The sequence below is a fragment of the Leopardus geoffroyi genome, chromosome B2 (genome assembly GCF_018350155.1).
Source record: "Leopardus geoffroyi isolate Oge1 chromosome B2, O.geoffroyi_Oge1_pat1.0, whole genome shotgun sequence".
Classification (NCBI taxonomy): domain Eukaryota; kingdom Metazoa; phylum Chordata; class Mammalia; order Carnivora; family Felidae; genus Leopardus; species Leopardus geoffroyi.
Genome location: NC_059332.1, coordinates 68,422,782 through 68,447,481, shown reverse-complemented (window position 1 = coordinate 68,447,481; position 24,700 = coordinate 68,422,782). Strand labels below are relative to the sequence as shown.

General features: G+C 38.4%; 2 protein-coding genes across 16 annotated transcripts in view; both read right to left on the bottom strand.

The window, feature by feature from the left end:
* MYO6 (myosin VI) overlaps positions 1–9,524 on the bottom strand; it is a 143,615-nt gene extending 134,091 nt beyond the window's left edge. For 7 of the 15 annotated variants that reach the window (XM_045498818.1, XM_045498819.1, XM_045498824.1 and 4 more), the window contains exon 1: positions 9,276–9,521. The gene's annotated coding sequence lies outside the window, so the exon portion shown is untranslated. Of the gene's footprint in view, positions 1–9,275 lie in introns of all 15 variants that reach the window. The other 8 variants (XM_045498817.1, XM_045498822.1, XM_045498825.1 and 5 more) reach the window with 5 other exon arrangements.
* Positions 2,429–4,291, bottom strand: LOC123609915 (26S proteasome complex subunit SEM1-like). The gene is made up of 2 exons (XM_045500922.1): positions 4,204–4,291; positions 2,429–4,146 (listed from the first exon to the last, which is right to left on the bottom strand). Exons 1-2 carry the CDS (start codon positions 4,289–4,291, stop codon positions 3,878–3,880), a joined length of 357 nt encoding a protein of 118 aa, XP_045356878.1. The 3' UTR covers positions 2,429–3,877.
* Positions 9,525–24,700: the final 15,176 nt, after the last annotated feature.

The following is a 24,700-nucleotide window of genomic DNA, read 5'->3' as shown; positions in this document are numbered from 1 at the left end:
CAAGTAATGTGCAGATGTCTCACAAGATTTGTTTAATCTGAGTAAAATCTTGTACTTCTTTTCCCTGAAACCTTCAAAAGTAGAAAGAAAATATAAATATAATCTAATTGTTTTTGGTGGGCAGTACTGTTCATATACTAGGGACCTTCATACCGTCTCTTTAAGAAGAGAAACCCGTTTTAGTAATCCTCAGGAATTTGTCCAAAATAAAAGACATGGATTTAAACTTGTACCCAGAATTCAGGTTAACTAGGTAAAACTAGCATTAACAAAAGAGAGTTGAGTAACCCCAAACTGCAACAGATGTATACAGAAATTTAAAGTGTCTTTAAAAGGACTTGGGGAGGAAGGACAATTATTTCACAACAGCCTTACTTCTATGAACTGTTACTACATTATGCATGTGTTCTGGTCTTTTTGCTATCAAGAGTTCAGGTGAACGGGAGGTAAAAGTTCCATAAGGCAAAGCCCTCTTCTTGACAAAAAAAAAAAAAAAATTTTTTTAATTTCTTTTAACTTAGTCATTAAAAGATTTTTTTCAGGGGCATGTGGGTGGCTCAGTCAGTTAACCATCCGATTCTTGATTTTAGCTCAGGTCATGATCTCATGAGTTCATGAGTCCATGAGCCCTGCGCTGACAGAGACTGCTTGGGATTCTCTCTCTCTCTCTCTCTCTCTCTACCCCTCCGCCACTCATGCGTACTTTCCCAAAATAAATAAAAATTTTTTAAAGTAATTTTCTATGAAAACCATTTACTCTACCAAACCAAGACCACCTAATTTCAGAAACCTCATTAAAGCACAATATATTAATAAAAGGATTTTATGCCAATGGACCTAGGTTATGTTTCTCATTGGGTTATATGGATCATCAAAAGTTCCTAAGGGGAGCCTGGCTGGCTCAGTCGATACAGCATGCGACTCTTGATCTCTGGAATCTCTGGATAGTGAGTTCAAGCCTTATGTTGGGCATAGATATTACTTTAAAAAAAAAAATAAACCCTCCTAAAATAACTGTCCAATTAAATGAGAAAGCGAATGAACTATTTTCTAAGCATGTATAAGACAGGTAGTCTCAAGTATTTTTGAGATGTATCACAACTCTCAAAGTTATTTAAATTGTACCAAGGAAATGCTACAAATTCCCAAAGGTTCTAATCAATGCCTTATTTATTCTCCACTTGCTGCAACAAACCCACAATCCCTCCTTTGCTCTGTTCCAGCCCTGGGGGGATGAGCCTGCAGAGATCACCACCTAGGCTCCCCAGCTGGGTTCAAGCAATGCAAGCCAATGAACAAGACCCAAAAGAGGGAGGAGAGGTCAGGAACTTCCCCTCCCTCCCTCCCTGCCAGTCAGGCCTGCCTTAAAAGCCACAGTTCCCTGGGGCCCTCCTCCACAATTCCAGCTCTCAACTCTCAGCTCTGGTAATCTCTGGAGAATTAAGGGCTTCTCACCATTGCTATCCCCTGAGTGCTTCTTTCAAGCACCCCACCCCACCCCACCAACCCCCCTCCACTTCTTGTTTGTTCTCTAACCTCGGTAATCTGTTCTTTTGTACCATCAAGGATAAAATCTCTTTCCTGCTAGGAGTTTGCCTGATGCAGTTAACAATACCAAGTCTGGTTAGTCCAAAATAGCACATTATCTAAAGAAATCCAATTTTAAAAGTTTAACAAGGTCTTAAGATATAACAAGGTCTTAATACAAATAATTACTACTTATTTATAATATTGCTATTTCTATAATTGTTTAAAAATTAAATATAATCAGCTCACTTCCAAATGAAACTGGGTAAAAGCTGAAAAACTCATTGCAATTAAATTTAGGTGTGAAATTCAACACTGCACTGTCCTCCCAAGATAAATGCCTATAGGCCGCAAATAAGCTTAACAGGGAAAAAAAAAATCGATGAAGGGATTCTGGTAACTGATATTTCACTTCCTTCTACCATACACTGTCTGGTTAATCCAAACAATTTTTTTGTTGTTATTGTTAAAGCCCTCCCTAAGCACAAGATGAAGAAAAGTTTTAAACCAGTGGTTCTCAAATTTTGGTGTACAAGTAAATTCAACGAAGAAATATGTCAAAATGCTAAGCCCAGGTTCCACCCACACCTCCCTGACAAGTGTTTCTACCAGTTCCCAGGTAATTCTGATGCACACCTAAATTTCAGAACTTCTTAAAACTGGCCAACTTCAAGATTCCACCCAAATCTCCAATACATTTTTTTTCTCTTTGACTGAATATTTCACATTAAATATTGTCAAACAGGGGCGGCTGGGTGGTTCAGTCAGTTAAGCATCTGACTTGGGCTCAGGTGATGATCTTGCAGTTCATGGGTTCGAGCCCCACATCGGGCTCTGTGCTGACAGCCTGGAGCCTGGAGCCTGCTTCAGATGCTGTGTCTCCGTCTCTCTCTACCCCACCCCTGTTCACTCTCTGTCTCTCAAAAATGAATAAACGTTAAAAAAAAATATTGCCAAACAAAAAAATTTTTAAAGCACAGTCACAACAATAATGCACACTAATTATATACCACTGTGAGATGTGTTTCACATGTATTATTATCTAATTTGGTTCTCCCAAGAACCACACCAGGTAGGTAATATTGCCCCCATTTTACAGATAAGAAAACTGAAACCCAGAGAAACTAAGTAATCTGACAAAAGTAATGACCGGTAAAACCAGGATCACCTCTGGTCTGCCAGTCCCTCTTACCTATACACTGGACAAGCTAGTACTTGTACCTAAATGCAACTCTGGAGCCTCAGGACTGTCACAAAAAGGATTAAGCCTAAGGGCCAAGCAGTTAGACAAGCAATAATCCTCCCTGTCCACTCCCTCCCCACAACAAGCTCTCCTGACTCCCCATCCCTCCTCACTCACCGAGGCCTTCCACTTACATGGTATGCTATCACATTGTGGTAGAAGATCACATATCTGTGTATATATCAGCACTCTTTCTACTCTTACCTACTGCATGCTAAGTAACTCCAAACTCCATTTCCACCAAGTACTGACTGTGAGCCTGAGTAAATTTAACATCTCTGTGCCTCAGTTTCCCAGTCTATAAATTATGGGTCATAATACAAAGTGCACTAAAGTAACGTAGTGATTAGCTGAGACAATGTACATAAAGTACTTGCTTCACATAGTATCTAACACATAGCAACAGCAACAACTCAATAAACAATAGCTGCTAGTCCAACATATCAATCGTAGGTCCCATTTTTTTTCTCCCAGCTTTGTTTCCTGAGACTGAGATAAAAAATGGAACATATGCTTACTTATCAGGAGTAGACGGGTAACAGTGTTATAACTCAGTGTTACAACACCAGGCATAAAATATTTCAGAGTAAATGAGTCTTTGAGTAGCCATCAAATTGTACTACTTGACAACTATTTCCCAACTTTAGGGTCAGGCCCATTGATTACACACTAGTATGAAGAGTCTATAATTAACTTAATTCAAAACAACGATAAAATGTCACTCAGCACAGGGACTTGGTGTTAATTTATCACTGTATCACCAACACTTAGAACAGTGCCTGGCCCATAGCAGACACTCAAATATTTGTTAAGTGAACGAAGGCATAAAGGTACCAATGCAGACACACCTTAGCTCATTAGTGAATCTTTACAAAAAACAAGCATAACTATCAAACCGGTATCAATGTGGCAAGTAATAAAAGTTATTTTCAAAATTCCCCCAGAATATTTTTCTCCTTTTTTTTTTTTTTAAGATGTGATACAAACACACACAAAAATCCAAGCAGGTAATGAAATAAACATATTTTTGTAAGTGTTCCATCCTGGGTTCTGTGTCCTAGAATTAGTAGACAGTTCAAGTTTAGGTTGCTTCAACACTTCTGGATGCTACAAAGTCTCCATCTTATAACCATGTTTGTCTAGTTCAGGTTGTAACTGATTGGAGAAGTCATCCTCTACACTGTCATCATCCCAATTATCCTCCGAGACATGTGCATCTGGATCTTCGTCTTCACCTAAACCAGCCCACTCTTCCGCAGGGAACTCCTTGAACTCCTCATCCTCCTCCAAGAGACCCAAGCCTACAAGCTGCTTTTTCTCTGACACTGCGACCCTCCCCACGAAAAATCTCTCAGGCACGGAAGAAAGTTGGAACTCTCACACTTCCTCACCGAAGCCACCCAAGCTGCTGCTGCATCTGAAGCCGGCCTTACCATAGAACTCTCCTTTCTTTCTTAAAACAGATGTGTGTCCTTTAAAAACTCTCCAACTAGAAAAGTTAATTACTAACCTCAGCTCCATGTGCTCGCTTCGGCAGCACATATACTAACCTCAGCTCCATTAATCTACTAAAAATGTTAAAGTAGTTCCATAATAATGCATCATGTTCATCTCCTGCTTTATATGAAGAAAAAAAAAAATCTAGTAACCATTTAACAATTATCACTTTAGTGATGCTGACTTTTCAGAATTTCTGGAACCATTCAAACTGAAGCCACAAAATGAAGTCACCACTAAGAGGTTGACACCAACTAACACCTAAGAGATAAGAGAACTGTGATCTACTATGGGAATACACAGACAGAAGTTCCATTCTCAGCTATTCTTCTAGGCAGCCACCTATGTATCCTTCAACAAGTGCTTAATTTTTTTGTCCCCACTTTCTCATCTGCAGAGTAGGAGTAAGTTTATCATATCTACTTCAACAAGTTGTTTTAAGGACCAAATGTACACAAAATGATTTCCAAAACAATAAAGTGCCATACAAATGTAAGTTGTTAAATTTGATATAAACTTCAACAGATTTTAAATGGATGTTTCTATTTATCTTTCTTTTTATGTTTCTGCCACTCTTTGTATTTGCTAGATCCAAAGATCTGCCAGTACGCAGAAGAACCAGTTTCTGCCTAGCCAGGTTTCAAATATACTAGGCCCTCAGTAAATATTTGTTGAAAAAGATGTTCATCCAGGGGCGCCTGGCTGGCTCAGTTGGTTAGACATCTGACTTCGGCTTAGGTCATGAACTCACGGGTTTGTAAGTTCAGGCCCTGCATTGGGCTCTGTGCTGATAGTTCAGAGCCTGGAGCCTGCTTTGGATTCTGTGTCTCCCTCTCTCTGTGTTCCTCCCCCACTCACACTCCATCTCTCTCTCTCAAAAATAAATAAAGATTAAAAAAAAAAAAAGATATTCATTCACATATAAGAGAAATTTTAAAATTCTGCTATATGCAATACCATACCTTGTAAAGGTTAAGTAGCAGGTTACTTTCAAATAAAATAACAAGTGACGTAACTTATATAAAAGATGCCTGTGGTTTTCTCAAAAGCACCGCCTTCCTTTGTGCACATTACTCAGCCTAGATATAAATATTCACCTATGTGAATATCACCCAAAGAATGTACTTCAATATTGTGGTTTCACTGGAGTCATGCTTTCTGCATTGAAAAGGACTTCCCTTCTCTTTAACACTAGCAAGATTTCTGAAGATGCCAGATTTTTTCTTCCAGTTTTACATTCTATGCTTCAGCATTTACAGGGATAACTTTTGGTGGACTAGTGGTCACTTCTCAAACTACCAGGTCATTCTTACACTAAATAAGAAAAAAAGTTTAGGGGCGCCTGGGTGGCTCAGTTGGTTGAGCATCCGACTTTGACTCAGGTCATCATCTTGCGGTTCGGGAGTTTGAGCCCCGCGTCGGGCTCTGTGCTCACAGCTCAGAGCCTGGAGCCTGCTTCAGATTCTGTGTCCCCCTCTCTCTCCGCCCTACCCCTGCTTGTGCTCTGTCTCTCTCTGTCTTTCAAAAATGAATGAAAGTTTTTTTTTAAGTTTATTTTTGAAAACCAAACATGCAAAAATATTCCAACACTTATATTTTAAGATTATTAATAATGAATAGTCCACTAAATTTGTCAAATAAAAGCATAACTGTTTTAAATGGTAAACTTCCTGGGTCCTCTGAATACTATATAATGCCTCAAAAATCGAATTTAAGCTTATTTAATGTTAGTTCTTGATTATCTACACACACACACACACACACACACACACGGAGATGTGTTACAAATCATCCATTAATAATTTATATTAAGCCCTTGGATGATGGTTTTGTATTTACTGTTGAATATTAGTATCCTTGAGATGCAAAATTCCTAATAGTTCAAACCAAATAATGAAATATCTGTAAACACACTCAATTCAGCTGTCCTACCATTTTTCTTCTTTCTCATTTACCCAAATACAACTACATTCTTCTGTTGAAAGGACTCCTACTTTGCTACAAAAGCTGGACTTTGCGTGCTCATTTTTGTCCTTTATATCTATTATAGTTGAAAGGACATTCCTGAAATAAACACAGGCCATAAAAAAATCGTCCTAATAGTACAGGTGACAATTTAATAATAATTTGAAAACAAGCCCCCAACACCAGGATTACACAGTTAATATCTGAAAGATAGCTACTGTATTTATGGGCAATGATCTTTCTCATTTGAAGAAAATATAAAGTTTTATCCTAAACAGGAACACTATACTATTCATTTTATAGACAATGAAAACCAGTGTTATTAATTCTAATTCCTATGAACCCATCAAAATAAAAAGTGCACAGTATGTATAATACTCTAGAATTTACATCAGAAATGATAAAGTGGGGTGCCTGGGTGGCTCCACTGGTTGAGTGACTCTTGATTTCGGCTCAGGTCATGATCCCACGATCGTGGGATCGAGCTGCATGTCAGGCTCCACACTGGGCCTGTTTAAGATTCTCTCTCTCTCTCCCTCTGCCCCTCTTCTCCCACTCACGCACATACTCTCTCTTTAAAAAAAAAAAAAAAAAAAAAAAAAGGAAATGATAAAGCAACACATTACTGTTCAAAGTTGTCAACTTAAAAATGACAAAACAGAATTCAACATTAGTTCCAGAACCACATTCATGACCTATCCCATTCGCACTCCTGTGTGCTTTCTTCAAGTTACATTCTTTAACACAATACCAGTTCTGCAGGTTTATTTGAACGGTCTACCAAATGAACTGAGATCAAGGCAACCAGGTCCGATGGAAAGGACAGGGGTTTCATGGTCAGAAGACTTAGGTGTGAATGCAGACTTTGTTCCTCTGAAGCTGTAAGACCTTGCACAAATATTTAATCCTCTAAGCTTAAATTTCCTCATGTGTAAGAGGCCAAGACCACCAACCTTGAAAATTATTTTGTAAATCAAATCCCTCGGTTCTGATTATGACAGATGCTTAATAAATGGGTGACTATCTTATACAACTAAACGGCCAGTTCACAAATTATTATAAAGTGCCTCATTAAGGGGATCACAAACTGTATGAGATTTATTAAAGCTGTAATACCTTTTTCAGATGAAAATGTTTTAATATACAGAAATGAAATATTCAGAGGTTAGAAATCTTTTTAAAACTGACATTTTACATACCAAAGTAAAGCTTCAATGATCAACGGTGAAAATTGGTTAATTTTTTTTTATGTTTGCGGTACTTAAACTTATTCAAACCTCACATGCTCAAAAATCTTAAAACTCTATGAAAAAGGAACAGTACTTTAGAATCCAGAGACAGCCCAGTTATCTAAACAATGGGCTACATGATACACCACAGTCTCCAGGCAAAGTCACAACAGGATGAGAAAAGAGCCTTCAGCCACTCTCAGATTTCCTGCCCACTGTTATTTTAAAACTTGATCATATAAACATAAACAGAGGGGAAAAAAAATCCACTTCAAATGAGCCCCATGGGTTATGATTTATGATCTGTTTTTAATACCCTGCATTAATTTACATTAAATACTGCTATAGTTCATTACATTTTTCTTGCTCACATTTCTGGGCACTAATGAATAATATATGTATATTATAGTTTTATACAGTATATATTTAGAGTTTTTAATCATGATCATCTTTTCTTAAAGTCATTCATCATTTCTGTTACTCCCTTTTTAAAACTTAGTTTTGGAAAACAAAAATGTAACTCAAACTGGGAGAACAATAAATAGTATGTCACACAGAACATACAAACACAATGGGCAAATCTGCTTAAGACCAAAATGACTTCTGTTTACCACTGTGCATCTAATTCTGCACAACTTAAAATACTCAAAACGAGCTGGATATTTAAAAGTCAATGAGTTATTTTGAACGGTTGCATTGTTTCAAGCTCTGGCTACAGCCCAATTTGTAATGTTTCTAAAATTAATGATAAAAAACACCAATGTAATTTTTTCACTAAACAATTTCCAATTGTAAAACCACAGCCCAAGATACCCATGAAGTTTAGTTAATTTGTACAGATATGCCGTTTTGCTGCCAACCTTTGTACCGTGACCATTACCAGCCCAAGTTCAAGATTCACATTTTACGGTGTGAACAGTGTCAACTGAATCTTAAGAATTTTTAAAACTCTCAAACCCTGACTATATTTAGACACCTTGGATCTACACCACCAGAGCATAACACCAAATGAAATTTTTATTTAGCATGTACAGCAATCTGTGAAGTTGAAATAGTGTTCCTAGTCGTTCACTAATATCTGTAGATTAGGATACAAGCATTCCTCCACCGCAACTTTATACCAGAAAAAGTGTCACTTGTTTTCTTAAATTGTATAGAAACAGTATTTCTGACACGGGTGTTCTAGTAACAACCCTACCAAATTATTTCCTACTTAAAATCCCAGATTTTGAGCATTTTAATGGTTTTAAGGGGCTTTTGAACATTAACAAATATAAAAAACTCTTGTTCAGTAGTACGCATATAAATTAACATACTCAAAATACTGGACAACTTAAAAACTAAAACCACAGCTTTAGACAGTCCCAACCTGGTCTCCTACCTGGTTAAACTATTAATTTAATATTGGCTGGCACCTGATCCTCGTATCTCAGAACAAACGGCTCCATTCCTACACTGGATTTTAAGCTTGTTGACTTAAAAGAAAATTATCACGGAGTGTCCAAGTCAGAATGGGACACCTGAGTGCCCTGCTTCTACCTGGGAGCTAGAGAAGATACACAAAGGTATCTTGGTGACGATAAACCCATGAAAGGAGACTCTCATTGTCCTGTGGAAATGAGAACCAGCCCTGGCACTACTGTGAGTCGCCGCCGCCCGGGCCCACCCATCACCTGCTTCACCCACACGCGTCCTTGGGAGGTGAAACCAGCCGTCGTTCCCCGGGCTGCCCGAGGAGGCCCCGAAGCAGGGCCCGCCAGGGGAAGCGAGGCCCTGACGCTGACGCCCCGAAGCAGGGGCTCAGGGTCACTCACCGGTGCGGACGCGAAGGCAGGTGCGCGGCGGCGAGGCTACCTGTGGCCGGTGAGGTGAAGGGCGGGGTGGGAGGTGATGAAGTTGAGCGAAAAGGCCGACGACGTGAACGAGCTCAGAGTCGCGGTGGCGGCGACAGGGCGGCGGCGGCGACCGGGCTCCGGCTCGCTTCCTGCTCGGACAGATCCCGGGTCCGTCTCCGCCCGCCGGCCGGCGCCCCACCGAGTCCCCGGCCCCAGCGCGCGCACGTCACGGCTACGGAGCGCCCGAGGGGGCGGGGGCGCTGCGGGCCGGGGCGGGCCGACCGGGCGCGCGAGCGCACGAACGCGCGCTCCGAGAGGGGGCGCTGGGCGCCCGCGGCCGCCCCGCCCCTCCGCTCGCCCCCCGAGGGCAGCGCAAAGCCTCCAGGGCTGAGGTGGGCGTCCTAGGGCGCCGGAAGGGGCTGCGGCGGACCGAGCTTTCTATCCCGGTTGGTTCCGCTGCGATCCCCGCCTTCTTCGCCGCGGGGCCAAAGCAAGTTCTCTCCGGTCTGGATGCGGTGACTGCGCACTCTGGCAACGGCAAGAATCAGTTCACGGAGAAAGTCGTTCAGGGCTGGGGGCTAGGACGCCGCGTTTCGCTAAAGGGAAGGCGGGAACAACACAACGTTGTTGCGAAGGGAAGATCACTGCTGCAAACTAGGCTCCAGTCTGAGTTGCTTGGGCTGGGCTGCGCTACGGAAGGAGCAACCTTGCTGTTCTCCTTTGGGTAGCAGAGGGTCTGAGATGGAAATTTTGCGTTTCTCCGGCCCCCGCCACTGCCGTCACATGTATTTATTAGAACACGATATTCTTTGTCGTTTAAATTATACTGTTTTTATAAGTAACATACTTATGAATCACATTTGAATATTAAATATGAAGTTCCTATGCAAAACGGAATTATGAAAACATACACCGTCTTCACAACGAAAGAAGCTTAAGAAAATGAAATGGTAATTGACTGTAATGCTAAATATCTCCAATGAAAAAAGAGTACTTACATATGAGAATTACATTTTTTTCCTCAACGTTTCTGTGTAGCAACTAGGAAACTTAAGGAAATCGACACGATTTTGATAAGAGACAAGTTTCAAATACTAAATTTTTCTACAGTTCTTTTGGTGGAAAAACTAAATTATGATGAGATATTTTAGCATACGACTGAAACAAGAAAATATTAGGAATAAAATAGGGAAGTAAGAAAGAGGAAGAGAAACCAAGAAAGGAAGTAATTTACAGCAACCTCAGAAATTCAATTCCAGATTGCCAAGAAGTAGGTCTTAAATATATAAAACTAGATTTCAAAACAATTGGAGAAAAGAGAGAGAAACAAGAACAAGAAGGAGAGAGTAATTTCAGTTCACTGCTTTGACTTCATTTTGGATTTAAGATTATAAGGCTTTGGCACACCAATAGAAGCTGATACAGTTTATTGTGAGTAATGACTTGTGTGTTTTCTCTCTCTCTCTCTCTCTCTCTCTCTCTCCTTTTTCCCCACTTCCAATCCATCACGGAGTCCCTTTGCCTCAAGCTCCATATCTCTCAAATGTATTCACTTCTTCCTTGTAGCTACTACCATTATCTCCTTTCAGGTCACCATCATTTCAGATCTTGCATATTGCTTTAGCCACCTAACCATTTTAACCATGCTGTGATCCTGTCCCCATCTAATCCAGTCTCTACAATGCCACCAGGTTTCTATTTTATAAAAGTCTATGTACTCCTCTTTCTAAACTCCTATAGTCACACTCTACTACCCTTAGTATAAATCCACATTACTTAAGATGTCTTCTGTGATCCTTCTTATGTTTTTGTTTAGCTACCACAGTGGGGATTTTTCTTGCCTTTTCTCTTAATTGAATTTTAATGCCTCTTCATTGTTCCTCAGTTCATCACTATCCTAGACCCCATAAAGCTGTCCTAAACCAGGCTTCTTCACACGGTTACCTGCTTGTCTTTTGAACCGCTTGCATTTTGGACCACTGTCTTAGCCCTGCTTACCTGTCCAATCTCCTTTCTGCCCACTGCCTTTCTCCATTTCTTGTACTTTACATTCAAGCCATTTTGAAGTGATAGTGTGCTCAGAAAAGACAGTTACACTACTTATGACATTGGAGTGTTGCCAGGATAAATCCAATGAATCATTTAGAACAAAAAGTATTTGTCCCCTCTAACTTTTTCTGGGGTGCCTGGCTGACTCAGTCAGAAGAACATGCAGCTCCTGATCTCAGGGTCATGAGTTCAAGCCCCACATTGGGTCTAGAGATTATTTAAATAAATAAACTTAAAAAGAAGAAGACGTTTTCCCTAACCCCCTTATCCAAAGCTTCAGTGCAATTTGGTGGTCATTTTCATCTCAGAACGCATTGCACATATCTCTTCCAACACTTATTTTACTAGTGATACTTTGCTTATAAGTATCCCCAACTGAACTGTAAGCTCTTTGGGGGAAGAGTAGGCAGACAACAAGCTCCTTGTTTGCCTTTGATTCCATAGTGTCAAGTAGGTTGGTGTTCACATGGTTCTTACCCATTAAACAGTGCCTATGATGGTGATGATGATGATGATGATGATGATGATATGATTGAATAAATGGGACAGACAGCAAGAGAGTTGAAAGTTCTAGGAAACTGCATTTACTGTCTTTAGAATGGTGGATATAAGTGTGTCATATTTGCTACCCAAACTAATCTTAACAATTTATTTCATATTTGTAAGCTTTTCAACTTTGCTCTCACCCATTGAATATTTATAAGACTCTTCCCTGAGTCTCCTTGTGCTACTACTCCAGGGATTCCTGAACTGAGATCCATAGATCCCCCTTCAAAGATGGGGGCTTCAAGAACCTCTATGAAACCATTTGCAAAATTTTGTGGTTTTTTTCACTTTTTTTTTACGTTTATTATTTTTGAAGGAGAGAAAGAGAGAACAGGGGAGGGGAGGAGAGGGGCAGAGAGAGAGGGAAACACAGAATCCGAAGCAGGCTCCAGGCTCCGAGCTCTCAGCACAGAGCCTGACATGGGGCTTGAACTCACTAACAGTGAGATCATGACCTGAGCCAAAGTCAGACGCTTAACCGACTGAGCCACCCAGGTGCCTATGTTTTTTTGTTGTTGTTATTTGGGTTTTTTTTTTTTTTTCATTTTTATAGGAATCAATATCATACGTATTTAAAGGGTCTCTATACCCTCTCTGATTAATATCCACTTTATCAGCTTCAACTACATCTGTGTTGCCAATTCCTAAATTAAGTCAGGCCAGACACCCCTCACATACTCCTTCTCTTTCCCCTCCCAACTGCTTCAAGAGATTCCCCTGCCAGTACACCGTATTATAATTACGATTTTAACAGCCACTGGTCTCAAATGTGGTTACTAAGTCACTCAGTACTCCTTCCCTTTCTTACTCCTAGTTTTGGAGTCACTGAAATTCAGTTCATTCTATGTCATGATAATTTTATTTCTAAGTTGATGTCTTTCTCTCCATCTTGCTTTGGAACAGGCCATCCTCTTCTTTTATCTGAACTCTTGATATTGCCTCTGCTCATTCTAGTCCATTCCCTCATCACTCTTAGTTACCCCTCCCCTTGAATCGGATTATGTCGTCTCCTCTACCAAAATCTGATGACTTTCAGATCAGTTAAAACTCATTTATATGATACATAGAACCCTTCACAATCCTGAACTTACCCTAGTCATAGGAATTCAAGCATGCCAGACCCTTTCATAATGCTCCTGTCATCAAAACTCAGTCTGTTATTTCCTCTGTCCTGACTCTGGCAGAATTTGTATTTCTTTTCTCTATTTTCCAGAGCACCCACTTCATACCTATATTGTAGCCTTATTAAGTGGTATTATCATTATGTTTTCATATTTGTTTCCCTCTAACAAGTCTCCAAAATACTGAGCTTTTTAATTAGAAATTTCGCCCTACTATTTTTTTTATTCCTGGAGATTAGCATAATGCCTGCCTCGTTAACATAATAATAACAATGCTGGAATGTATTGAATGCTTGCTGTGTGCTAGCACTATACTAAGTACTTTACATAGATTATCCCACTGAATTCTCACAGCTCTGTGGGGTAGTACCATGAGGATTTGCTTTTTTTGCCTGCCTAGCTTCTGAATTGCCATCCTGGAGCAGGACCCACCTCATACTTTGGAAACGGAGTTTTGGCCAAAGTCCTTCTCCCCATTATCTGGCAACTAAGGCATACCATAGTGGTGGTATGGGACCTAGGGTTAACTCAATTGGATGCTCTCACCTGAAACTTGACATCTGGACAAAGTGATGCAAAGATACAGAGATAGAGATAATTCACAGTGGTGTGGATAATTGTGGCAACCTAGGTCTGGTCGTGTCAGTGCCAACAGTGACATCCTAAATGGATGGCCCTGCACATTTTACACACCATTTCTCCATCATCACGAGTGATTGTGTGAGCTACGTGATACTTGTGCAATACATTCTTCTGGATGAGTTAGCCAGAGTTTGTTTCTCTTGCTTTCAACCAAAAGCCCCAATTAATACAGAAAAGTTCTATCATTATCCCTATCTCACAAAAAGGAATAAGTAGGTGCTCAAGTGCTTATTGAATCACTAAGTGAGATATTTGCAACACTCTTACTTCTAAAAGAAAGTAAGTTAGTATGTTTGTACTAATGGTAATCATCTGGGATTTATAGGGAAATAAATTACAGAAAAAAAGCGGATCCTGAAAGAGAACGTCTTAAGATTTTTTTCCTTAGCATATATCTAAGCCCATCCTCATACACCATCAACATCTGCATCTCCCATACTTTATCATGAAAAACTCTTGCTTAATGTAATCACTGTAAAATCATAAGTGATTTTGTTAAAAAATTGAACGAAGTTTTAAACATCATTCCTGGGACGCCTGAGTGGCTCAGTTGGTTGAGTGTCTGACTCTTGATTTCAGCTCAGGTCATGATCCTAGGTTATAGGATCAAGCCCAGTGTTGGGCTCTGTGCTGAGCATGGAGCCTGCTTGGAATTGGAATTCTCTCTCTCTCTCTCTCTCTCTCTCTCTCTCTCTCTCTCTTTCTCTCCCTCTCTCTCTCTCTCTTTCCCTCGCCCCTCTCCCCTGCTTGCTTGCTCTCTGTCTCTGTCTCAAATTTAAAAAAATAATAAAATAAACATCATTTCCTGAATGAAAGTAGCCTAATATAGTTCAGAAATATTTTCTTTTTTTTTTTTTTTTTTTTTTTTCAACGTTTATTTATTTTCGGGACAGAGAGAGACAGAGCATGAACGGGGGAGGGGCAGAGAGAGAGGGAAACACAGAATCGGAAACAGGCTCCAGGCTCTGAGCCATCAGCCCAGAGCCTGACGCGGGGCTCGAACTGACGGACCGCGAGATCGTGACCTGGCTGAAGTCGGACGCTTAACCGACTGCGCCACCCAGGCGCCCCAGAAATATTTTCAATATAAAAGACTAAAAGCTGAAATGTCATTTATCAGTAGTTACTTGAAACATTTTTTTAACCAGTTCACAATTTTTTATCAGTGTCCTAGAAATTTCTTTAACTATAGTTTCCTTTATTTAAACTCCCAGGTAGTTTTTCCTGAATTGTTCTAGTGGCATTATAATTAAAACTGAAACAAAAGCACAACTGTGACCAAAGATCTGCACCTCAGACACTAACTGAACTGTCAAATATCTTCAAAACAATTTTCCAGGGGTGCCTGGCTGCCTCGGTCAGTAGAGCACAAAACTCTTGATCTTAGGGTTTTAAGTTGGAGCCCACATTGGGTGTAGAGATTACTTAAAAATAAAATCTTTAAAAAAAAAAAAAAAGCTTCCATGTAATTTGCCATATCCGGTGATCTTCAGCTCAATTGCAGTAATTTAAAAAGGGACAGAGAAGAGTCAATTATTTTTTTCAGACTTAAATGGGTCAAATATAGTTTAACCACATTATAGAAATTAAAAGAAAGCAAATGAGTGAAGGCCATTCTGGGCGTGCAGAATTATGTTAAAACTTATTTAACATGAAGTAAGTAGTGTGGGAAGGAAATAGGTTCCAGGCCTAGCTGTCCAGGCCTGCGACCTGTGTAAGTCACTTAATCTCACTGAGACTCAATTTACTCATCAATAAAATAGCTTTGATAATAATACCTCCTGCTCAGGGAAAGTACTAAATAAAACAATACAAAACTGAAAGAATTTTGTAAACTAAAAAGAGGCTTACAAAAATACTGTAAATCCCATGAACAAGTGATGTAAACAAATAGACTTAAAAGAACACATTCATATGTAATTTTGAATTTGTTACATGCTAGAAAAGTTTATAAATATATTTGAGCAAAAAAAAACAATCTTTAAAAATAAAACCAATGCTAAATCTTTTTTGAAATTACCTATATTTTAAACAGGTTAATATGAGAAGTGAATTATAGAATTTATTTTTATATTCAGTTTTGATGAAATCTGAATGTTAAAAAATTCATAGAAACTTATATAAAACATATAACTTCTAAAATTTTCCTAGTCTACACTAGTCTTCCTGCTATAGTTTAGGAATATAATGAGAAAAGCAGTTGAATATTTTCCTTGCATTTTATAAATAAATGATTACACTTGAATTTATGGATATTATTTAATGTTAAAAATCAAAGGAAGGGGTGCATGGGTGGCTCAGTCAGTTAAGCATCTGTCTCTTGATTTTAACTCAGGTCATGATCTCGTGATTCGTGAATTCAAGCCCTGCCTCTTCAGGCTCCACACTGACAGTGCAGAGCCTGCTTAGGATTCTCTCTCTCTCTCTCTCTCTCTCTCTCTCTCTCTCTCTCTCTCTTCCTCTCTCTCTCTCTCTCTCTCTCTCTCTTCCTCTCTCTCTCTCTCTCTCTCTCTCTCTCTCTTTCTGTTTCTCTCCCTCTCTCCCCCGCCCACTCACGCTAGCTCTTTTTCTCTCCCAAATAAATAAATAAACTTTTTAAAAATATCAAATGTGCAATTTAAAGATGTTTTGAGAAAGTAGAATAAGATTGAATTAAATTTTAAGACAGGAAACCATAAATATATATTTTATAAAAAGATGATCTGCGTAAAGAATTCAGTGTCACAATTCAAAAAGATCCATTCTCCATAGCCTAATAGTTCAGAAAATACACCAAAAAATAAGTGGTATTTAAAATCTGCAAAATTATATTTTTATAAATCCCTAATGGGCTACAAGTTAAAGTTCATCATTCTTGGTGATTGGTTGGTTGGTTCTTATTGAGATATTATCATAAATATGATTTAACCCTCAGATTGGATTTAATGCCCACCGAAGTATTTTGTGCCGATCTCTATGTCATCATACTTCAAATTGTATTAGTTGTTTTATTTACATGTCTGTGAGCTCACTGAGATCTTACCTGTCTTTGGACATCCAGAACCAACTGGGGCATAAAAAGCATGCACTTGTTTCAGTGTTGGTGGAATGGAACTGAGCTGAATGAACTTGAGCTCTAGCAGGTCTTTATTCTTGAGAGTTAAGACGTTTCAGAACTTTGTCATAGGAAGGAAGGGCTTTGCCCAATTCTCCATGGGAACATAGTATTTAAATTTAAGTCACTATTTCATTAGTGATCCAATTTTTTTCAGTATTTATAAAGAATTTGTATATACATTTTATCTCATTTTTCTAAAAAGTGCATTTTCACAATACTTATTTTTATTTTCACCAGCTATCCTTCAGTTTCATGAGTTGAACATTCTGTGATGTTGATATCTTATGAAAATATAAAAATGAGAATAGATTATAACTTCTCTAAAGGTTATGAATGAAATATTCAAACTTGATACTATATATTATAGAATTAACTATTATGTAATATTTAAAAACAGCAAAGCTTTGGTGTGGGGTGTCCTATTTAAATCAGTGATATACAACAGTCTTCTGAAAAAAAAATGCTTGTTAAATAAATGAAAAGATTGGTAGTGGCTGTTTTCTTGCCTTAAAAATAGCAGTTTCTTGAAATAGATCAAGGAAGTATCAAGTAGTCACTGACCAGGAAGTGTCTTAATTTGTCAGAGTTAAATATTATCCTACAGTTAATAATAAACATAAGTTTGAAGAGAACAAAGCATTAAATGGATTCACAGAGTAATAACTTGTGTTCATTCACATAGGCTTTATTGAGTTTTACTAGATGATGATTATATTAGTCAGCCTTTGCTGTGTAGCCAACCAAATCTCAATGGCATTTAACAAAAAGAATTCATTTTTCTCCTGAGCAAGTGTAGTGTAGAAGGTCTCCTGGGACAGCTCCAGTTCAGGCTGCTGACCAATTCAGCTCTGTTCTAGTGTCTCGTTCTGGGGCTCAAGATGTAGGCCCAGTGGCTACCTGGGGTATATACTCTCCTTGTGTCAGAGGTCAGAAACATACTGTGTCTCTTAAAGTGTGGGCTCAGAATTGGCACACTGCTACCTCTGTCCACATTCTATTGGCCAGAGAAAGTCAGATGACCAAGCCCCCGCATCAGTGGGGCAGGATGAGTAGTCTTATCCTGAATGTGAAGGTAATGAATGTTTGCTGAACAATAATCTAACCTAATTTATCCTATTTATTAATTATCCAAAATGATGTGTTATAAAGGGTTGGAAGATTAAGAAGAGGCATGTGGCAGGCTTCTGAGATACTGATATAATGTACTGGTAATATTGTATGTTTTACCTGGGTGGTGATTACAGAGATGGGTTCACTTGGCTATACACTCATTGAGCTATACATTCATTAATGAACTGTGAAATTTTTCTGTAAGTATGATATACTTCAAATAGAAGCTTACATTAAAAAAATTAAACATTTTCAGTATTTTTTTTTAGATTTCTGAATTTTTGGTTACCTTCTCTTAGAAAAGTCATGAATGACATGATTCTTGGATAGAAAAGTCCTTTTTAAAAAAAACTGGTGTGGGGCGCCTGGGTGGCGCAGTCGGTTAAGCGTCTGACTTCAGCCAGGTCACAATCTCGCGGTCCGTGAGTTCGAGCCCCGCGTCAGGCTCTGGGCTGATGGCTCAGAGCCTGGAGCCTGTTTCTGATTCTGTGTCTCCCTCTCTCTCTGCCCCTCCCCCATTCATGCTCTGTTTCTCTCTGTCCCAAAAATAAATAAACGTTGAAAAAAAAAAAAATTAAAAAAAACTGGTGTGAGATGAGGCATTGGATAGCTCAAATGGTAGAGCATGCAATTCTTGATCTTGGGGTCATGAGTTCAAGCCCCTTATTGGGAGTAAAGGTTTACTTAAAAAAATTGCTGTGAGAAAGCTTGTGTCTTCCCCCAAAAATGATATGTATTCCTAAGATTAAATATTATATTTGCTTATATTTTAATAACGTGACAATAACCAGGCTAAGTTAATTCAAGCAAATTAATAAAAATATCTAAGGTCATTTCTGGATACAATCAAAAATTTTAATTCTGTGGGGTGCCTCGCTGGTTCAGTCAGAAGAGCATGTGACTCAAGGGGCACCTGGGTGGCTCTGTCGGTTAAGCGTCTGACTTCAGCTCAGGTCATGATCTCACAGTTCGTAAGTTCGAGCCCCACATCAGGCTCTGTGCTGACAGCCCAGAGCCTGGAACTTGTTTCAGAATCTGTGTCTCCCTCTCTTTCTGCCCCTCCCCTGCTCACACTCTGTCTCCCTCTGTCTTTCAACAATAAATAAATGTTAAAAAAAAAACAACACCCTACTCTTGATCTCAGAGTTGTGAGTTTGAGCCCCACGTTTGGGTGTAGAGATTCCTTAAATAAATAAAACTTTTAAAAATTGTAATTTTCCTTTTGGATATGTAAAAACAAGTGTAGGTAAGTGTATTAGTTATTGCCAATTTGATCACGCCAATAATTACATGAACAGAATTAGGAAACAATCTGCCTCAACATATACCCTCCAAAGTTTCCAAAGTTCAGTATTATCTTCTAATAAGTATGATACATTTTTAAACCAAAAAATTAGGAATTAAAACATAGTTTGTTTGTTTTTTTTCTAAGTTTATTTACTTATTTAATTAATCTCTTTAACCAGCATGGGGCTTGAACTCATGACCCTGAGATCAAGAGTCCCATGCTCTTCTGACTGAGCCAGCCAGGTGACCCCAAAAAGTAGTTTTCATAATTCATACAGCAAGTGTAATAAATATATCCAAATTGTCATTAGATAAAATTTTACTTTTGCAGTTAAATCTTTGGAGCATATAAGACTAAAACCTTAGTGTTATTCAAACTGTGGATGATATTATCAATGTAGTGGATTTTAAGGAGCATTTAAAAAACTTTTTCAATGTTTTATTTGTTTTTGAGAGAGAGAGAGAGAGTGCGAGCTGGGGAGGGGCAGAGAGAGAGGGAGACACAGAATCCAAAGCAGGCTCCAGGCTCTGAGCTGTCAGCACAGAGGCCAATGTGGGGCTCAAACCCATGAACCACAAGATCATGACCTGAGCTGAAGTTGGACACTTAACTAAGCCACCCAGGCGCCCCAGGTGCACTTTTTAAAAAGACTAAAACAGGGGTACCTGGATGTTGAGCGTCTGACTTCAGCTCAGGTTATGATCTCACAGTTTGTTAGTTCAAGCCCCACATCTGGCTCGCTGTTGTCAGCACAGAGCCCCACATCTGGCTCGCTGTTGTCAGCACAGAGCCCCACATCTGGCTCGCTGTTGTCAGCACAGAGCCCCACATCTGGCTCGCTGTTGTCAGCACAGAGCCCACTTCGGATCCTCTCTGCTCCTCCCCTGCTCAAGATCTCTCAAAAACAAACATTGGGAAAAAAAGGACTAAAACAAATTATCAGAGTGTATCTTTTTAGAAAGTATAAGAATGGTTTCTGGGGCACCTGGCTGGCCCAGTCAGTAGAGCATGCAACTCTTGATCTTGGGGTCTTGAGTTTAAGCCCCACATCAGGTGTAGAGATTACTTTTAAAAAGTTTGTTTCCTGGGGCACCTGGGTGGTTCAGTCCATTGAGCATCCGACTTCACCTCAAGTCATGACTTCATGGTTCATGGGTTCAAGCCCCACATCGGGCTCTGTGCTGACAGCTTGGAGCCTGGAGCCTGCTTCAGATTCTGTGTTTCCCTCTCTTTCTGCCTCTCCTCTGCTCAAGCTCTGTCTCTCAAAAATAAAAACAATAAAAACTTAGAAAAGGTTTGTTTCCTGAAACTTTGTAGGTGTGTGTGTGGGGGGCGGGGGGGGGTGGGAAGGAGAGAGAGAGGAGAGAAAGTCAGGCAGGGAGCAGGGAGGGGTAGAGGAGTTAGAAAGAAGGAGGCTATATAGGACTGAATTTTGTATATGGGCAAAATCTAAAATATACATATCAATGAAGTCACTGTCAAAAAGTCTGACAATGAAAAGAAAAATCTAACAGCCATTGCTTATCCAAGAAAGAATGGAGTCTCCAATCGTGAACCTAGTTTTGCCCTGGGTTTTTTAGGTTACTTGAATACTTGAGGAAGTCATGCCCAGTGCTATGTCTACAGAATAAGTTCTCCCCAGGATTTCTGTGGTTATCCTATTTGTAGCCAAGTCTCTAATGATTTAATGAAAAAACAACTAAAGGACAGTTGTAATATGCTAATTAGTACTTCAAATAGTGCTGATGACAAGCAGCAATTTATTCTAAAGCCCACAACCTAAATGAACAGCTGGTAGAGGCATGGTAACAATGAACGATTGGGTTACTAGTTTAATTCAGTATTTGCTGTGTTCACCCTTTGTGTGGTATTGGTGTCTCTCTTGCATGTGGTCTCTTCTGTCTTGCTCTGCTTCAGTCTCTTTGAACACATCTCATTTTATTGTTTTCCTCTCCAGATTCATAGTGATTTTGTTACAGTGGTTTTGTCATACATTCTGGTATTTCTTTTCCTGGCCCCTCTCAGGCATTTTTCCTTTTATGTAAGCTTTGAGATTTTAAATATAAAACAATAACACTACTGGTATTATATAAAACTGAATTATAGTTATATAATATTAGAAAGGAATTGATGTTTTTATAGTATTATGCCATCCCATCTAAAAACGTGGTTCTTCATTATCCATTCCTGCATGTCTTATTTATGGCCATCAATGAAATTGTATAGCTTTGTCATTCAAAGCATATGCTTTTTTATTAAATTTATTTCTAAGTATTTTATTGTTCTTAGTCATTATGGTGAATAATTTTACCCCAATTTCTTTTCTAGATTCTCATTGTGTATTTATCCAAACAGTGTATCAAATTAAAAAAAAAAATGTTATCTAAGTTTTCTAGTTATATAATCACCTACTCAACAGAAAACATCAATCTCTTATTTTCCAAAGTTTATACCAGTTATTTCATTTTCTTGTCTTAGTACATCTCCTGTAAGTGCAAAAACAATGTTGAGTAGCATGAAAGCCTATCTAGTTCTTGATATTAACTGGTTGTGTTTCACCATTTAATATATTTTGTTACTAGGAATTATAGCCTATATTATAACAGATTTCTCTATTCTCAAATATTGTGTTATGAAAAACTAAATTTTTTCTATGATCATATAAATTTCCTCCTTTAATCTTTGACATAACAATTAAATTGATACATTTTCTGATGTTGAACACCCTTGAACTTGGTTATCACTTATTTGCTATGGATTCTAATTGCCAATTTAATCTATTTATCAATTTATCTATCTACTTATTTATGAGCGAGCATGAGCAGAGGAGGTAAGATTTTATTTTTAAGTAATCTCTATACCCAACATGGGACTCGAAGTCACAACCCTAAGATCGAGAGTCATATGCTCCACCAACAGAGCCAGCCAGGCGCCCTTGTTCCTAATTTTTTAAATGTGAACTTTGATTTCCTTAATTTTTCATTTTTGGATTTAATAATGAAGGTGTTTATCAACTTCCTTTGGCTCTAGCTTTCATTAAGTCTTAGAGTTATTAGGTATAATTAAGTAATCAGTAGACCAATTAAAGAAACAAATTGAAATTTCAGAAATATTAGTAATATCATGAATTAACATATGACAAGATGGAAATTCATTCTAATGTCAAAGTGTTATTTATTTATTTAAAAAAATTTTTTTAACATTTATTTATTATTGAGAGACAGACACACAGAGCGTCAGCTGGGGAAGCATAGAGAGGGGGAGACACAGAATCTGAAGTAGGCTCCAGACTCTGAGCTGTCAGCACAGAGCTGGACACGGGGCTCGAATTCACAAACTGTGAGATCATGACCTGAGCCGAAGTCAGTTGCTTAACCAACTGAGCAACCCAGGTGCCCCAATGTCAAAGTGTTTTTAATAAATGATATTGACATAAATGACTATCTTGAGGAAAATAAAATTCAAGAATATAATGTGTATCTTTTTTTTTTAATGTTTATTTTTGAGAGAGAGAGAGAACGTGAGTGGGGGAGGAACAGAGAGAGAGGGAGACAGAGAATCTGAAGCAGGCTCCAGGCTCCAAGCTGTCAGCACAGAGCCTGACGCAGGGCTTGAACCATGAACAGTGAGATCATGACCTGAGCTGAAGTAGGATGCTTAACCAACTGAGCCACCCAGGTGCCCCTATAACATGTATCTTTTGCATTATACAGAAATAAATTCCACAGTTTTATTATTTGAATTGAAAAAAAAAAGTCTTTTGAGAAATATGTGTGTATATGTACTGGCATGAGTCGAGAAGGAGCTGGTTATCCAAGATTGAAAACTCAGAAAATACATAAAAATAAACATTTTGGTATGACAAATATACCAAAAAGTCTTCAAACACAATGGATTATGAAAAGATACATGTATAACATAGATGACAATGTAATATGCAGAAGGCTTAGGTATTAATTGAGAAAAACAAGATTACTACTACTCTAAAGGAAAAATGGACAAATGACAGGCATAGCCACCACAAAAAAAAAAAAAAAAAAAAAAAAAAAAAAAAAACAAAAAAACTCAGATTTAAACCAGAGATCTGGGAAATACAAATCAAAGTAATAACGAAAACAGCTTTATATGCACAAGGCTTGCAAAATTAAAGAGAGGTATGATACCTATTGCTGTTGGGGATGCAGCAAAAAATTGTATTTTAAAAAGTTGCTGGGGAAAATGTAAATTCTTACATCTCTTTGGAAAACAAGCTAATAATACCCATAGAAATTAAAAATACATATTATTTTTGGCCCAGCAATCCCTAGGAATATATTCCAAAGAAATAAAACTACTAGTGTATAAATAAATAAAAACAGGAAAATATATTAGATGCTCATAGTTGCAGAAAACTAGAAACTAAAGTGAATGTCCATTTAGTAGTGTGAATGTCACTTCAGCTGCTAAAAAAAATACGTCCCACTCTGGAAATACAGTAGGAGTGAACTCCGTTGTTCTTTTTGAAATTAGGAGTGTCATCTAACTAGCTTCGGCAGTGCAGTGCGAGTGTGATGTGCCACCTCTGCGTAGAAGCTTGAAGAGTCAATGTGCTTGCTACTCACCAGGTTCTAGTTCCACTCTGTAGTGCAATGGAAACTTGTATCAATCTACCCAGACTGGTAGCTGAGTTAACTGATGAACAGAAATCTCCTGCCTTCTCATTTGGGCATGTGGCATAACCGAAGCAAAAACTTTTTTGGGAGAGTAAGCCACCAAGATTTTGGAATCATTATTATAGCGTTAACCAAGCCTATCAGGACTGATAGTGTAAGGGGATAGATAAATAAATAATGGTCCATTATAGAACTGACTTTGACTTTGATTATATTAGATAGCTTGGATAGATTGTCACAAGATACTGCTGACACAAAAGAAAGATACTGAAAAATGTTTGTATTATTATCCCAGTTTTTATAAGGAAACAGTACATCTTTATACATGTATTACTATATGTAGAGATTATATGAATATGGGGGAAAATATGAAAGCATACAAAGTTGTTAAAATAGGTTAAAAAGGAAAGATAAATCCAGACTAAATTAAAGAAGAGCAAAGCTATGTGGTGTGATCACATGCCTCAGTTATTCACATTTGTTATTACAAATAATGTTATTATGGAGTAGATATGATCAAGTAATTTCACACAGTATCTCATTGACTCCAAGATGCTTTGATGCTTGGAGCTTTGTCAGTCTTGCCTACATCAAGAAGTTTTCACACACCTAACTGAAAAAGCTACCAAGAAGAAATACATCATTTGTTTTTCTTTGAGAAACATTTGTTTCTCAAAAGTATGGTCTTGCCAGGAACTTGGAAATGCAAACTTACAGGCCCCACTGAAAACAATCCTGAATCAGAAACTAGGGATGAAGCCCAGTAAAGTCTTTTATCAAGCCTTTCAGGTGATTCTGATGCAAACTTGTCCCTTACTTGGTAAAATGTAGCTTTAATTCAGAGGTTAATATGTTTTTTTTTTTCAAATTCCATCTTAGAAATAAGGTAAGTTATCATT